This window comes from Protopterus annectens, chromosome 7.part0, assembly GCF_019279795.1.
Source record: "Protopterus annectens isolate FY-2018-M chromosome 7.part0, PAN1.0, whole genome shotgun sequence".
Taxonomy (NCBI): Eukaryota; Metazoa; Chordata; order Ceratodontiformes; family Protopteridae; genus Protopterus; species Protopterus annectens.
In genome coordinates, this window is record NC_056739.1 from 136,375,088 (window position 1) to 136,392,487 (window position 17,400).

General features: G+C 40.3%; 1 protein-coding gene across 1 annotated transcript in view; it reads left to right on the forward strand.

The window, feature by feature from the left end:
• Positions 1–17,400, forward strand: part of DEF6 (DEF6 guanine nucleotide exchange factor) — a 1,409,598-nt gene that overhangs the window by 562,353 nt on the left and 829,845 nt on the right. The window contains 2 exon segments of the mRNA XM_044076574.1: positions 8,357–8,497; positions 12,227–12,412. Of these exon segments, the coding sequence (XP_043932509.1) occupies positions 8,357–8,497; positions 12,227–12,412 (327 nt within the window).

Here is a 17,400-nt window from a genome sequence, read left to right on the forward strand (position 1 = left end):
ATAAGTAGTCACTAGTCTAGGATAACATTTAGTTTTCCCTTGCTGTCATGATATTGTAGGAGTGCTGTCCTGTCCATACTATTGCCAAAAAAGCAATTAATAGAAAATGGAAATCAAAGTCTTAGCCAACTGTATTTGAAGTATTGATTATTGATTATTGTAACAGAGAGAAAATAACTGGAAGTAGGACCTTTAGAAAAGGGTAGAGGCAAATTACATAAAAAAGGAACTTATGGGAACAATACATGCAGAATAATGTATGTGCTTCCATATCACTGTTACAGTATTCTTTACGAAAGGGATTCCCTGCCAGGCATATCCCAACGTCTGGCAAGTATAACAAAGCCTTAGGATTTTATAGACCTTGTATGTCACAAGTATGCTCCCTGCTCAAGGCGTAGGGCATAAAGGTGATGTACATACCTCAGAACTTTTGCTGCCAGTCTGAACGCCATCATTGACCATTGGTCTGAATGCTTCTCCTCCTGTGCTGGTTACCGAGCAGTGTTTCAGATAAGTGCCCCATTGGGCTTTCCTCTTATCTTTTCTTTTTTAATTTTTGTGAGTTTGTGTCATCCAGAAAGGGAAAATGTCAGGGTGGGAGTCTTTCTTCCCAAAGACCATCATAAGCAGTGTCTCTTCTGTTTGGATGCTTCTCATGACCATACGCAGTGTTCTGTCTGCCAAGTATTTGTCCACAATACTCTACATATTTATCTCTCCTCCTTGTCCATTTATCTGGAGAAACAACATCTTAAATTGTTGGCACAAGGTGCTATGGTGGAAACTTCCCATCCCAAAGGTCAGCTGTCTGCCAAGAAAAAGGCCAAGAAACCCTGGTCTGATTTGGCTGCTGTCCCTCCTCACCTAGATATCTCTGTGGAGGCTGGTGAAAGCACAGAGGATTGCCCGGCTGTTGTCAGATCCCTCTACTGCTTCCCTGTTGGAGTCCTTCATGGATCCGACTTCTCGCACATCCTCAAGAGCTCTGCAAATGTCAACTCCAGATGTTGAATGGGAGCCTTGGCTGATTATTTCAGAGGGACCGAGGGGGATACTGCAGATATTTGTTTGGGAGGAGATTCCTACTACTTTGGTTAAGTATAGGCAGGGGTCTAAACCTCATAGGATATATAGGGCAGATGTCCTTCAAAAGAAAAACGGAAGAAAAGGCATGTTTCCCCTACTGTTAAAGATCCCCAGAGTTAATGGGCAGGATTTTACTTGGTTGTTTAATGCATTGATGGCCTTAAAGCCTCCCCAAGGAGTTTCTGTGCCTGCTTCCCCTTGGTCATTTACCTCACTCAAGTGGCTCAGAGAGCAGGTCTCCTCTGAAAGGATTTGGATTCTGGGGAGGGATCTTTGGCATATTCCTCTCAGATCCCTTGTCTCTTGGATTATGGCCTGACGAAGAAGATTCTGTTAGCCCAGATTCTCCCTTGGAAGGGCTGTCCTTTATGGATACTGTTTCTCATATGATGGAATATTTTAAATGGGACTGTTCACAGGTTTCTGACATTCAAAAGAGGTTTCATGAGCTCCTCCAGATGGAGTTCACTAAGCCTTCTGCTGTACCTCCAGCCTTGGCTGCCCTTCTAGATGCCTTCTCAGCAGCTTCTGTGGCCCCAGATTCTCAACCTTCAGGCCCTTAGAAACCTGGTAAAATTTTCAACGTACTGGATGAGTGTAAGTTCCTGTACAGATGTCCTTCTGCTGACCCTTCTGTAGTGTCTATCTTTTCTGACAGTCCTCTAAACTTTTGGGATGTATTAAACTACTGCCTTCAGACAGGGACAGAGCTATGAACATTTACGTAAAAAGGTATATACTGCTGCCATTTTGGCTTTTCGGACTATTAATTACCAGACTCGGGCAATCTCTCACCTCCTTGATTCTGAAGGGAATACCTCGATCCTCTCTCTGCTGTACTGCACTTCTCCAGTAGTTCATCACTGTATTACGTGTAGTTATGATGCAGCTGATGCCTCCTCTAGAGCTGCTGCTTTTGGTTCTGTTTTGGGGAGTTATTCTTGGCTTCATCTCCAGCCTTTGCCTGGTGATACTAAGGCTAAATTGCTGGATAACAACCTGTTTGATTCTGCTGCTGGGTTTTAAGTCCCAGTTCAGGGTAAAGGGAAGGCCTTGCAGGCATTGAAACATATCTGTGTCTCCTATCCCTAGGTCCCAGAGGAATTATCCATCTAAATCTGCCTTTTGTTCGCAGACGGCCTCGTTGTCCTCCCAAAGGTAAGAAGGGTTCTAGGTGGGTTCCTCATGCTAAATCTACTCGGACTCATACTGCTCAGAAGCTGCCTTTTCAACACAAGCCAGATGCTATCTGACAGTTTGCATCTCCTTTTTTTGAGTCATGCTCCTTTATCTCTGTCCCTTCCCAGTTGGATAAAGGTCATTGAAGACTCCTGAGTTCTGTCCATCATTCTTCAGGGATACATAATGTTATGGGAATCCCTCTCTCCTTTTCTGGGCATCCTTCAACCTCCTCAGGAACAGCTTCCTTTCTTCTCAGAACTGCTTCAAGGCCTTTTGGCACAAAGCACCATTCAAGCTATGCCCCTTAGGAAGAGAAATTTTTATTCCAGAATATTTCTGGTTCCCGGAAATGAAGGTGCCTGGAGATGCATTCTGGACCTTACTCAGCTCATCACCTTTCTGAAGGTCCCTTCATTTTGGATGTCCCTTCAAACCTTGTTTCCTCTTCTTCCCTAGACTTTCTTGGACTCCATGGACCTCAAGGATGCTTATCTTTACATCTCAATTCATCTTCCTTTCAGGAAATTGTTGCTTTTTTTCTGTCTTTTCCATGCATTTTTAGTTCTCTGCTTTGTCCTTTGGTCTTTCTAATGCCCTAAGGGTATTCACCAAATCCTCACTCCAGTGATTGCATTTTGCAGGATGAGAAGGGTTCATATCTTTTCTTATCTAGACTACCTGCTCATTCAAGCTTCCTCCCCCAAAGATTTGCTTCAGCAGCTCCCGTATACTGTTTTTCTTACAAAGCCTGGGGTTTACATTAAACTGTCAGAAACCAGTCCTGGTTCCTTCTCAGGATCATGTGTTTCTTGGTTGCAGGATCCAGACCATTCCCATGCTAGCATCCCATCCTCCTCCCAAAGATGTTTTTCTAATCACCCTTTTTCTACCCCTTCTTCCTCTGGCTTCACTTACAGCCAGAGAATTTCTCAGAATTCTAGGATTCATGGTCTCCACCATTCCTATGCTCCCTCCACACTTCATATGAAAAAGCTACAGTAGTTCCTGAATTCCCAACACTGTCATGCACTAGATTTTCTAGACTTTTTCTTCCATGCCTCAAACTGTAGCTTTAATGATGGGTTCATCAGCTATCTGTCAACCTGGGAGTTCCTTTTCAGCCCCCAGTCCCCTGTCAGGAACTTTTCTCTGATGCCTCAGACAAGGGGTGGAGAGCCTCCTTTGGTTCCTTCAAGGTCCAGGGTCTCTGGCCTCCTCACCAGAGGTCAGACCACATCAATATAAAAGAGAGCTTTCCTTTTCACCCTTCAGACTTTTCACTCCCTCTTTCTTCCAGGGTCTCTCAATTTTCGCAGACTATACCGCAGTGGTGTGGTATATCAACAAGCAACGGGGGACACCATCCTACCTTTTGTGCAGACTGGGACTGGCTGTTCAGATATGGGCTCTAGCTGTCCAGTATCAAGTGACTCTCCAGGATGTATACATTCCTTCAGAGCAAAATATAGTGGCAGACTTTTTGGGCAGGTCTAGTACACAGGCTCACGAATGGATGCTTCACAGAGATATGTTTCTGGACCTTGTCCATCGGTTGGCATACTCCACAGATCATTTTTTTTGCTTCCTCTTTGAGCAGACAACTTCCTCTTTTTTTTTTTTTTTTTTTTTTTTTTTTGCACCAGGGTACCAAGTCCACTGGCTCAGAAGGTGGATGCCCTTTCTTTTTTTTTTTTTGGAAGGTGATGTTTCTCTCTACACCTTCTCTTCTCTTCCTGTGATTCTGAGGGTCCTGCTCAAGATATACCAGGACTCCCCTGAAATCTTATTGGTGGTTACCTTTTTGCTCAGACAGCATTGGTCCCCCCTTCTTCACCTAGCCAGGGGCAATCACCACGTTACCTCACAGGGTGGACCTGCTCACACAAGACCAAGGGGTCTCTGATCTATCCTCACTTGCCCACTGTTAAACTGACATTGTGGGTGATAGGATTTTGATTCCTTTTAGGCACCTGTTTTCTGAGGATGTGCTTAGGGTTCTGCAGGAGACTAGGAAACCCACTACCAGGAAATCATATGTGTTCAAATGGAAGAGATTTTGTCTGGTGTCTTGCTCATAATCTGGATCCATTTTATGTGCTGATTCCCCTGGTCCTCTTATTTCTGTGAATTGCTTCATGCTGGGTTACCATAATCTTTTCTGCTTGTCTGACATTGATTCCCACTCTTACCTCTAGGTTTGAGGTCTAACAATTTCTTAAAGGCGTACTTCATATCAGGCCTCTCTGGAAGCCTATTCTGCCTTCCTGGGACTTCAGTTTTGTACTTGAACATTTGTTTGTCTCCTTTTAAGTCTGCAGCTTCAGTTTTCTTGCAACATTTTACTTGGAAGACCGTTCTTTTTTTGGCCCTTACTTCAGCTACAAGAGTCTCTGAACTCCAGGATCTTATGGTCGTTCTTCCTTTTTTTGGTTTGTCATAGGGACAGGGTGTCTGTACTAATCCTCCTTTTATGTCCAAGGTGGTTAATGAATTGTCTCTTAATCAGACTATAATTTTCACACATTTTCTGTTTCTGCAGTCGTCTAGTGAGAAGGTTCTGCACACCTTGGATTTGTATAGACAGCTGAAATATTTGGATAAGACTAAGGCCATTCACAAATCTGAGCAACTTTTTTTTTTCTTTCTTTTCATTCCATATCTCTGGGTTTGGTAATTTCTAAGCAAATCATATCCTCTTGGATCACTAAGTCCATTTCTTTTTGTTACCCCTTTCATGCTGTCTTCTGCCAGTGTAAAGGCTCATTCTACTGGGCTGTTGTTACTTTGGTGCTTTTTCAAAGGTTTGGATACCAATTCAATCCTTGAGGCTGCTTCTTGGACCTCTGTCCAAACCTTCACTAGACATTATAAGTTGTATGCTGTTTCAGGAGAGCTGGCTGTGCCAGAGCTATCATTCATGGTTTTCTAAGGGTTCCTCTGCACCATCCTCCTCCTAAGTTTCCACTTGAGCTTTTTTACTCTCCCTTTAGTAAGGAATAGTGCAACAGTGGTATGGAAGGACATAGTACAGTTGTGTAAAATATTACCACAATGGTAGATGTGCTTCTCTTCACTGTTGCAGTATTTGCTCTCTCTCTTCTTTCATTCTACTCTGCTTGTTTTCTTTTTATCTTCCTGGCCTGGAATTACTTTCCTTTTTCTCCTTATGTATGCTCATGTTCCTCCTAATTCCCAGGACTGTTACTCCTCCTGGGAATATTCATTTCTGAGGTATGCATGTCTGTATGTCACTGTCATGCTCAATATCTTCATTAGTGAGCATATACATGACATAGGATGTCTGTAAAATCCTAAGGCTTTGGTATAGTCGGTCATTGGGCTACCCTTGGCTGGGAATCCCTTTTGTAAAGAATACGCCAACAGTGAAGTGAAGGGCATCTACTGTTACAAAATTTTGCACAACTGTACTTTCAGGTGAAATGAGGTTTAAGGGGAAGGCAGGAGCAGTTTTATGTAATGTTTAAGTGATGATTACACACAAAATACATGTGATGTATAATTGTAACTGGGACCACAACAGTATGGTTTGCTTTTTTTTATATAAATGTATGTTTGTGCCTTAAGTGCTATATCAAAAAAAAATTCAGCTGGTCAATAATCTGAATTTTCTTTTGGTCTTTGTGTAATTCCATATGGAATTCTTTCTGATTTATTGATATTGATTGTCAGTGTTTGGCAGTATAACCACCTCAAAGGGGTAACAAAATTTTTTGGCAGATCAGTTGGTAAGGCTAAAGAATTCTTTCTTCCTTTTAGGACCACTAAGTTATCAACGTACAGTATGATGTTAAAACGGGTTGTGTAAAGGTGAGATCATCCATTGTATGAGAAGAAAAGTCCTGGGACACAACCCTGTCTATTCCCATTATACCCACATCAGAAATCACATGTCCCTGGGTAACTTGAAGTGTATGCTGAAGGTGGCATTATGAAACCATTTTGATACTTCCCGAATCCCTTATTAATGAGTTTGTTTATTAAAGGATATAGTCTTTGGACCAAAATTGCCTCTTTCTTGTTGCACAACTTCTTGTCAGGGGATGACTCCCATTTTGTGGCTGGTATCAGTATTGCTGTAAGCAGCAGTAAGCACGTTGCTCCTTTTCCTGAACCCATGTCACTTACTAGTGTCTCCTGTTGTGTGGCTGGCATCAGTATCACTGTAAACAGCAGTAAGCACGTCGCTCCTTTTCCTGAACCCATGTCACTTGCTAGCGTCTCACATTGTGTGTCTGGCATCAGTATCACTGTAAACAGCAGTACGCACGTCGCTCCTTTTCCTGAACCCATGTCACTTGCTAGTGTCTCCCATTGTGTGGCTGGCATCAGTATCACTGTAAACAGCAGTAAGCACGTCGCTCCTTTTCCTGAACCCATGTCACTTGCTAGTGTCTCCCATTGTGTGGCTGGCATCAGTATCACTGTAAACAGCAGTAAGCACGTCGCTCCTTTTCCTGAACCCATGTCACTTGCTAGTGTCTCCCATTGTGTGGCTGGCATCAGTATCACTGTAAACAGCAGTAAGCACATCGCTCCTTTTCCTGAACCCATGTCACTTGCTAATGTCTCCCATTGTGTGGCTGGCATCAGTATCACTGTAAACAGCAGTAAGCACGTCGCTCCTTTTCCTGAACCCATGTCACTTGCTAGTGTCTCCCATTGTGTGGCTGGCATCAGTATCACTGTAAACAGCAGTAAGCACGTCGCTCCTTTTCCTGAACCCATGTCACTTGCTAGTGTCTCCCATTGTGTGGCTGGCATCAGTATCACTGTAAACAGCAGTAAGCACATCGCTCCTTTTCCTGAACTCATGTCACTTGCTCGTGTGAATGCTGTACTCGTTGATTTAGTTTATGCTTGGATATTGCACTGTCTTTTAGAGAATCATAGTTTGGGGACACAGTGTTATGGTAGGGTTGACAGGTCAGTGGGAGGGATGCCCGATGATTTTAGGTAACTATCAGCTGACAGCTTCCTTGAGTGGAAGGGGTAGATTTTCTGGGGAGATGGAGAAAATTAAAAGTGGAGGCCAAGGGTCTTGTAATGCATAAAACAAGCAGTTTCCGGGAGGGAAGGTGCAAGAGCAGGTTATTAGGGTAACTAGTTTTCCTGAACAATTTACTGACTGTATTTGGAGAGATCTGTACTGAATGGAAAGAAGAATAATTATTGGTGGACAGGGTGCGAGTCTCAAGGTTTGGAAATCTTTGAGATGTGGAAGAAAACTAGAACACTGATTGTAGAACTTGCAGACCCTTAAGTAGGTACTGCAGCTGAGAGCCTAGCTGTAGAATGAAGTGTCGGGAGGCAGCAGTGCTAAGTACTTCACCGCTGTGCTGACTGTGAATGAATCCTGAAGCGTTATTTACTGGAAGTGCTCTGAAACTGTGACGGATTTTCATTCAATAAGAATGTTTATATGTAAATGTGATGTCGGTTTTAATTTTGCTTTTATGTCTTAATTATTGTGTTCTATTTTGTTATTTTAATTAACTTGTATATTATTGGAACTGGTGTTTTGTTGAAAAACGCTTAAAGTTATCATTGGTAATATGGCATACAGCTAAGCATGTATAGCTGCCTGCTTTTTATAGTGATGCCATTGTTTACAACTTCTACGTAGCTATTTGAAGCAGCTTCTTCAGTGTTTGTTTGAAACTAACAGCACAGTGCACAGGTGGATGTAGGTTTAGCAGAAGTGTCCAGAGAACACATCTGACATGATACAAGTGTCTCACAGGACAAATGTATTCCACTTGTTTCTCCATTCAAAAACTCATTCTTTTGAGCTGTGGTCTTCCCAGCTTATTGTGTCTCTCTTCAGTTTTTTGACAAGATCCAGCCTAAGCAGTTTATTAATCTAGCACAAATGTTTTGTTTAACAGAGAAAACACGATACTGAAGTTTCTTTGTTTTATTTACTTAAGCTCTTTTGGTTGTCAGCCTCGAAAGTCTACAGACCTGGTCTGCACAGAATTTGTGAAACAAATGTCTAATTAGTGTGCTGATGGTGAATTCTATTCAGATATAAAGGTCCTTCATTGTTCTTGTTTTTCTTCCGCAGGTGCTGTCTCACAACCTGTACACTGTCCTGAATATTCCACATGACCCTGTCGCTCTTGAGGAGCACTTCAGAGATGACGATGATGGTCCTGTTTCCAGCCAGGGCTACATGCCTTACCTCAACAAGTACATTCTGGACAAGGTACATCCACACAGACATGGTCAACAGTGCTATTATTAAAATTCTCCTGAAACTTAATTTGTCTCTGTGAGCAGATTAGAAGGAATGTGTGTGTTATTTTTAGATACCCGTTTCTTTACAATTAGTGATCTTAGCATAGTGACAGATACTGTGAGGGAACACCGTAAGCACAGTTCAGCCGCTTCTGACAAGAACACATTTAATAGAGGTTATGCCCTGTGTGTTGTAGCACAGCCCACCGTGCCTGTTCCCAGTTTGGTCTGTCTGTTGACCATATGACTACCTACCTTTGTTACTTTAGCCATGAGACGTACATAGAGTGGCTTTGAGGTCTTTCTGTGGATCCTTGGTTTGTGTGATACTTTAACTACCAAATGATAAGGCATGGGAAAAGACAGACATTTATTATTATTTATTTATTTTACATTTGTTGACCGGGTTAGTCCGACTGAGCTAAGTAGCTTTTTCAGTGGACAGTTTTAGTGTTAACAGTGTCAGCGGGTTACAATGTATACATACAATGAAATACATTTTATCAGAAAAATAGTGGAAAAGACATAAGCATACATAAGAGAAATTATTCGATACAAACATTTTCAATAAACAGTGAAAAGAGTCCATAGTATATTTAGTTATTTCATGAAATGTGTGACATTAGAAATGGAGATAAGAATTCTCAATTAATTGCCCCTTACATATTCACAGAAGAGAGCAATCGAAGAGTATCAGTTTGGGAGTTGAAACAGGCAGAAGAACACATCTGACAAACAGTGACATATTAACAGAAGTTGTGGAAAGGAATCCTAAGAAGTTAAGAAGAGTAGTAGAATACACCCCAAGATCATATCAATCAGTTAAGAAAAGACAAGGAACAGAGTCTTGACAGCACACCCCAAGATCTTATTAAGGAGTTAAGAAAAGACTAGGAACAGAATCCTAACCGTACACCACGTGTTCCTATTTAAGGAGTTAAGAAAAGACAGGAAACAAGGAACAGTGTCCTGAAAGCACACTCCAAGATCTACATTAAGGAATTCGTAAAAGACAAGGAGCAGAATCCTGATAGCACACCCCAGAATCTGAATCAAAAACATTGTATACTAAATGTGAAAGTCAAAGATTTAAAACAATTTGAGACAAATGGACCCGAGGATGCTGACAGAGTGGGCTGAGAAATGCCATCTAAGCTTTAACGCACAGAAGTGTAAAGCACTTCTCCTAGGCTGTAACAATCCCAGAGTGGAATACTGTCTGGAAGAAGAGACCCTAAAAAGCAGATATTTGAAAAATACCGCAGTGTGGTAGTAGCAGCAGAAATGAACTCCCAAGTACAAAATGAGAAAGCTGTAGAATAGGTCTGTAAGACACTAGGTAGTATCCTTAGGTGGAATAGATTCCAGGCATAAAGATGTTATATTACTGTTACCCCCAATGCAGAGCCTCAGTCAGGCCCTTGCTGTAGTATTGCGTTTAATTCCGATGCCCCTGGGGGGAGGGGTTAAGAAAGTCAAAATAGTCGATAAGGCACAAAGAAAGTCTACCTGGGTAATGCAGAAAATGAGGGGCAATGGGTATGAGAAGGGATTATGGGAACAAATGTGTTCTTACTTGTAGAGAAGTGACTAAGGGGGCAGATTGATGTGGGTGCACAAGACACTTAGGGGACACTGTGGCATACAGCTCAAGGGAAAGGCAAAGGCAGTGGAATGTGGCATGCTTACCAGATTAAGCCCGTAATTTAGTGTAGCTGTTGGAAATATGTTTGTCACAAAAAGAGTAGTGAATAAATACAGCACATTTCCTGAGTGGATAGTGCATTCTAAGACTACAAAGACTATTTAAAAGGCCTGGGCTTTAGATTGGTGGTGGGCTAATAGAAGGAACATAGAAAGGAACCACTGAAAGACATCAGCTAACACAGTTAGGCAGACTAGACAATTTACCATTTTCTGTCATCACAACTCTTTAATGTAAAGTAGTGTAACACACAGATCCATATTCAGAAGAGGACATGAGTCATTCCTAGTGTTTAAAGCTGGCAACATTCATGCTTCAAGAATGTGGAGGTGTACTAAATTTGCTACATCACCTAACCCCCATGGTACATCACACAGGTAGCTCTGCTTCTGGGGGAGCTATCATGTGCACGTATGTATGCTGATTTCGTAAAGATTGCCTTTGTTGGCAGTAGGACAGTCCAAGGGTTGTAGGAACACACAGAGTTGTGTCACTGTTGGGGGGGGGGGGCTCTTAATGGTTAAGGTCTTTACTTCACAGACGCAAGGTACAGGGCTTGACTCTGACCTCTGATTATTGGCTAGGAGTGTAATAGTCGTGAGAGTGATAGCCTAGTATATCTTATGAATGACTAATTCCCCCACTACTACCCAAATACTACACACACGCCCAGTATCTCGTACAGTGGTAAGACAAGTTTCCCCCTACACCCCTTCCCAACACTCACACATCACGCATTCACTAATGGTAACATTGTCTGAAAATATTGTTTGTGCAGCCCAATAGTTCAGTGCTAAGAGTTCAGTCTCATAGAGTCCTAAGTTTACTTCTATCACCAGGTCAATGTGTGGAGTTCACATGTTCTTCCCCATGTCTCTGTAGGTTTTATCCCATCTCCCCAAAACATATAGGTTGATTGTCTACATTTAAATTGCCTAGGCGTGCACACACACTGAAATGATGAACAGGCATTTAATGACAGGAAGGTAAACTATATATGCACACATGCAATATATGCACAACATATAGAAAGATATACATATAACATGTTGTATACTTCCTTGCCATTGTGTGACTTTGGTTGTAGCTAAAAAGGGTTCTTGGAGCAACCCACTTACTTGACTAACACGGGATAAGGAAAGTCTTGATGGCCTGGTGCATGGAGCTTGTCTGCCATACATGTCCGCATACATGTCAGGGCATAGATACTAATGCTAGGGGTACTGCCTGAATAGGGTGCACCTTTATGATAGGCAGTATAAGAGACCAATATCTGCCTTTATGGTGCAGAAACACTGTTACACAGTATGCCTGAGTAATAAAAGCAGAACTTTGTTACAAATCTTCAGTGTAAAATGAATGCCTTTCTGAGAACTTTAACATCACAAAGATGAAGCAGTCTTAAGGGAATATGGCATGTCTGTATCATTCTGTTTAACAGGTTGTCTGTATAGTCTCAGACTTATGTGAGAATTAAAGAGCAGCAGTACCTCTACCTTCAGCACTGTTGGCATGCACTGCAGTGACCTCTTTAAGGGAATGAATGATCATCCGTTCTCAACTCACACCAGAATGCTTAGAGTTTATTCTGTTTATCATTTTTGTTATCTGAGGCGTTCTTTCCACTCTGTCATAAAAGCATGAGTCGTGTCCTTCTGCACTTTAGGACATTTGAGCCAAACCACAGAGGAGAAGAAATAAAAAGTATTATAACCTTTTGTGTAATAAATTTATCAGGTCTTTGTAAGGTATTTTTAACCAAATAAGACTGTATGACAACGTTAGGAGTTGTGCAGTTTATCTAAAATGCACACGCTGTAAAGACCATGTGAACTGATGAGAAACCTTTTTAGACTAATATCCTAGCACTTGCGTTCCATTTCCTTTACCCTGTACTCATTTTTATTATGATTTTTTTGTAGTTCTGTGTTTGACTACCATTGTTGATGTGTCCTGTCAGAGCAGTTAAGTGAGGTATGGTCTTCTTTTCAGGTTGAGGAGGGGGCATTCGTTAAGGAGGACTTTGACGAACTTTGCTGGACTCTAACGGCAAAGAAGAACTATAAGCATGACAAAAATGGTAACAGCGTGCTGACCCTACGGGACGCCTTCCGACTGTGGTGCCTCTTTAATTTCTTGTCAGAGGATAGATACCCCCTTGTCATGGTGCCTGATGAGGTAAGTGGAGTATCTGAGGATGTTCACTGTGCAAGATTAGCTACTTACAAAACTTTGTCGTTCTTTTATAAGTTGCTACATTTGGTCTTAATTGATCTGCAGATGGTAACTGAAAACAGATTCAATTTACATTGTAAAGCTGGCATGATTTACATTGACTGTATTTGTTTCCTTCATAATGTTTTATTTAACTGCATATTCATTTGCTGTATGATGCTGTGTGGAATTTTTTTTAACACCTGTATTAAATTTACTTTTATTGAGTAACAACAAGGGTACATACAGGTGCATTAATAGAAAATAAATTATTATAAACATTTTCTGTTTTCATGCATTGTATGCGTTTTGTTTTTTAATAATTGCCATTCATTCCACCATTGCACAAGTTGATAATCTCCTACCTTCCCTGAAATTTAATTCCTCCTTGTCAACATTATTCTGCACGTATTGTTCCCACAAATTCAGTTTATTTCTATATAGTTTGCTCCTTACCTTTTCTAAAGATCCCTCCTCTGGTTCTTTTATCTTTACAAAATTCAGTACTTCAAAATCTAAACCACCAAATGAAAAAAAGTTCCAGGATGCACGAAAAATACTAGTAACCAAAAGTAATGCACCCAGTAGCCATCAAGGAAAACTCCACTTTATTTGAATCAAACACCAGCAAAATCCATTAGTTGTTAAGCGCTTTCATCATAGACAATGACAAGGTGAATTCACATGCTTGAAGAGGTCTATATATACCTAAAAAATTAGTACATATTAAACTAATGAATTAGGTTAAATCAATCAATTAAGAAAAAACTTGCTTAAAGACACATACTCCAATATAAAATAAATACTAAATTCTCAAGTATAAAAGTCTATGTATATGCATGCACAGCTCTTGTGAAACATAGTATATGAAAATGCATAGTTTTAAAATAATTTTTTGTTTTGTATTTAAATGTATAAAATAATGTATGTATAAAATATATAAAAAATTTTCATGCCTAAAAAACATAGGAATACTTTTAAAAAAACGTTTAAAAATACTTGTGAGTTTTAGTAGACAGGAAATGCACAATGATTATAAAATCATCTGTTTAATCTGAGGTCCCAATCCTTAATTTGGATTCTGTCTTTTAGGGCTGGTAATATGGAAACGTTATCATTTAGTCCTGGGGGGGAGTTGGCGGCAAGCTAGAGTTGCCAAAGAAGTTCCTTTTTGCTAAGCTGATTCTTCCAATCTCTCCCACCCCCGGGTTCAATGTCAGCGGTGTCTAATATACCAAACTTGAAGCCTTGGAAATTTGGACAGCTTAGTGAATGCCTGTACAATGCATTAGTTTCCTTTTTATTTTTTAATTCATATAAATGTTCGGAAATCCTACGTTTGAAAGCTCTTTCCGTCTTTCTGACGTAGTATGCCGGACAGGTATCACACATTGCCAGATATACTAACCTCTGTGTTCTACAATTACCATTCCTAAAATTGATGTTGGCCCTTAATCTGTCGCTCAAGTTTGGTAAATATCCTGGTTATTTCTAAAAATACAACAATTTTTTGGCATAATAGCTTTAATATTTTTAGATATAGTACTGTATTGTACTATACATGCTCTTGTAAATGCCCCAGACCCAGGATGGGATTGGGGACTACCCGAGGGTGAGTTTGTAAACTGACCCGCTCCCAAAAGGGGTTTGTATTTCATACCCCATTCACCATATACTTCATCCAAAATTGAATTTATCATGTCTTTGGGATAGCCCCTTTGTAAAAACATGTTGGTCAAATTAACAAATTCTTTTTTGACATTGATGTGTTCAGAAGTCATTCTAGCAATACGTATAGCCTGTCCTTTAACAATGCTTTTCTTTTCTTTTGGGACAAGGGGTGATGACTGCTGAAATACAAGTAAGAGTTGCAAAAAGTACTCTTACGAAAATCCTGAGATCTAAAGCCATGGTCATTATGGGAAATTAATGTATCCAAAAATGGTAATTGTTGTACATGACAGGAAAATGTAAACTTGAGGAAGGTAGTAGTTCCATTCAGATAATCAGTAAATGCAGGAATATTATCTTTGCCTCCCTTCCATGGAATAAAAATGTCGTCCAGGTATCGATTGTATAATAATACATGTTCAGCCCACCAAGTGCTATTGAAAACATGTTTAATCTCCCATCCAAAAAGGACTAAATTGGCATACACTGGTGCACATACTGCCCCCAAAAATTTGTTGGTAATATTGCCCTTCAAAATAGATGTAGTTATAATCTAGAACCATAGACATTAATTCACATATAAGGGTGACCTCCCCATTAGTCAAACTGGAATCGAGAAATAATATATCCTCAAATTCCATACCATCTTTCTTAGGGAATACAGGTGAATAAATCCTTAACGTCTATAGTTAAGAAAATAAGATCTTATTATCATATTTCTTTACTAAGTTGTCCCAAGAAATCCCAGGAGTCCCTAACCAAATGGGGAACAACTCCAACAATATGTTTAACCTTGTTTTCCACAAAGCTGGACAAATTATGGGTCTTAGACCCCCTAGCAGACACTATGGGTTAAAAGGGTGGGGAGCAAACACTCTTGTGCACCTTAGGTATGCCAAAAATCACAGGAACCCTGGGGTGGGTGTTGATCAAATGATCATAGGTGGCCTGGTCAGTACGTTGATCCAACAAAATTTCTAACAAAAAACTGTCACTACATTGGTATCTGATGTGTATCTGGTTAATGGACATCGGTGTATAATTATCCTGATCAAATAACAAGTCCTGAGTGATGTTGGTGTAGTCAGTAGTATTAAAAATAACTATACCTCCCCCTTTATCGGGGGTCATAATTCGCACAGACCTGTCCTCTCTAATTTGGTCCAATAAAATCCTTGCTTTGGGGTTAAGATTGGAATAGAAATTTTTGTGTCCTGCCCAAAGTTTATACATATCCTCAACGGCTGTCTCAAAGGTATGTATAAGGGAGTGCAAAGATGGATTAAATATACTAGTTTTCCTAAGACCACCTTTGCTGTTATGAATAACCTCCTGGTTAGAAAACATGACCTGAAAATTCAATTTCCTCGTGTAAAAATGGATATCCAGGAGACCATCAGCAATGTTCGGGATACTGGCAGGCACAAATTTAAAACCCTTAAAAAAAAAGTGTAAAATGTTCATTAGTAATAGGTCGGTTGGTATAATTATAAGTGGTGAATCCTTCAAAAGTGTGAACAATGTTATCACCTTCAACATTGGGGGGTATACTTACTAGTAATTCTTGCCTCTCCCCCTGTATGAGTTTTTCCTGGGATACTTACCCACATAATTGTGTCCATAATTCCTGCTTGCTATTCTTTCTGAGCGACGTAATGGGGGAAAATCCTGATTAACTATACCTTCTTGTGTTCCCTCAAACTCTGGTTCCTCATTCACAAGTGTTTCATCATTGAAAAATGGTTGTTCATCTAATACACCAGTATCATGTTTCAAAATCTAAACCAGCTGGAACTCATTTCCATTTTATATTAATTGTGTTCTTGGAAACCAGTAGCATTAAACTTTAGTAAGGCCTTACTGTGTGTAGGCAATATTTGCTCTCCAAACATGTGTGACAGAGCACCCTATGGGGAATTTTTAATCTGCCAATTTGTTACACTCACACAAAACATGTTCCCGGTTACCTCTCTTTTCCATCACACCTCCAGCTTTTGCTGTGTACTCGAGAAAAACTTCTCTGCAGTCTGCTTGGCGTATAAAAACACCTCTGCAAACATTGTTCTGTTAATGTTGTAAAACATGATATGTTGCCCTATCTCGCTTTCGTTCCTACAATGATGGGTTCGAATCCGATCCTTGGCTCTGACTCGGCCGAATATTTAGGTGAAAGTCTCAAACCTGGCTTGTGGCAAAATGGTATCCCACAGTGCAGTGGCATAATTCCGCAGATCTCGTTTGCCGCTGTACGAGGTTGGATGCGCTCATCTTGGCCGTGGCTAAGTTGTCAATTTTTTCTATTATCTTGACTAAAACTTGTTATATTTGCATATATATATATATATATATATATGTGTATATATGTGTATATATATATATATATATATATATATATATATATATATATATATATATATATATATAGCCTTTATCTTTTAGTTTAACTCGTTGTGTCTCTTTGCTGCTCGTTATTAAGTTGTGATAGGTTTTTCCCCTTTAACACGGCTTTTGCCGTCACTTTGTAGGCCCCCTTTGGTATCCCGTGTAGTGGTTGTTGTTCATCTGTTGGTCTTTTATAGCTCGTTTAAGTTAGAGAGCTATTGGCTGTTTATCTTGGGGGCTGTTAGTGTTTATTGTCTTGTTCAAAAGAATAAATAGAGCCGTTTAAATTAGAGGTTCTATTTTTCTCCCCTTTTGTTTCTCCTTTGTGTCGTTCTGTAATAATTTTTGGTGTAGCTTTAGCTGTTTTAGCTTAACAAAATTTTTTTCTTGTTGTTGTTGCCGTGTTTTTGCTGTCGCCTTCAAGATCTTGACTTGAAAATGTCTTAAGACCAGAAAGAGAGGAAACACAAGCCTTCAGGCTTTAACAAATGTCAGAAGTGCTCACAAAAAATGTCCATCATGGATGGACATGTTATATGTGTTTATTGCCTTGGTGCCATCCATATCCAAGAGGACTGCACATTCATATGTCATTCTTTTAGTGCTAGAGTACTTCAGGAAAGGAGAAATAAGTTAATTCTGAAAGGGCTCTTAAAGCCTTATTTTGAGGAAGCCATCCATAGTTCTTCTTCCTCTTCATCTCCTTCCTCTAAAAAGGGCAAGACTCACAAAAGACACTCTTCTGCTGCATCGGTTCAGTCAGAGTTGCCAGTCAAACTTCCTAAAATTTCAAAGGTCTCTACTTCCTTGGCTCCACAGTCCTCAGAGCCGTCGTAAGTCCTTTTGGTTGATAGGCCTGATACTTATGGCTCCAAAACCTTCGGAGCCACAAGATACCT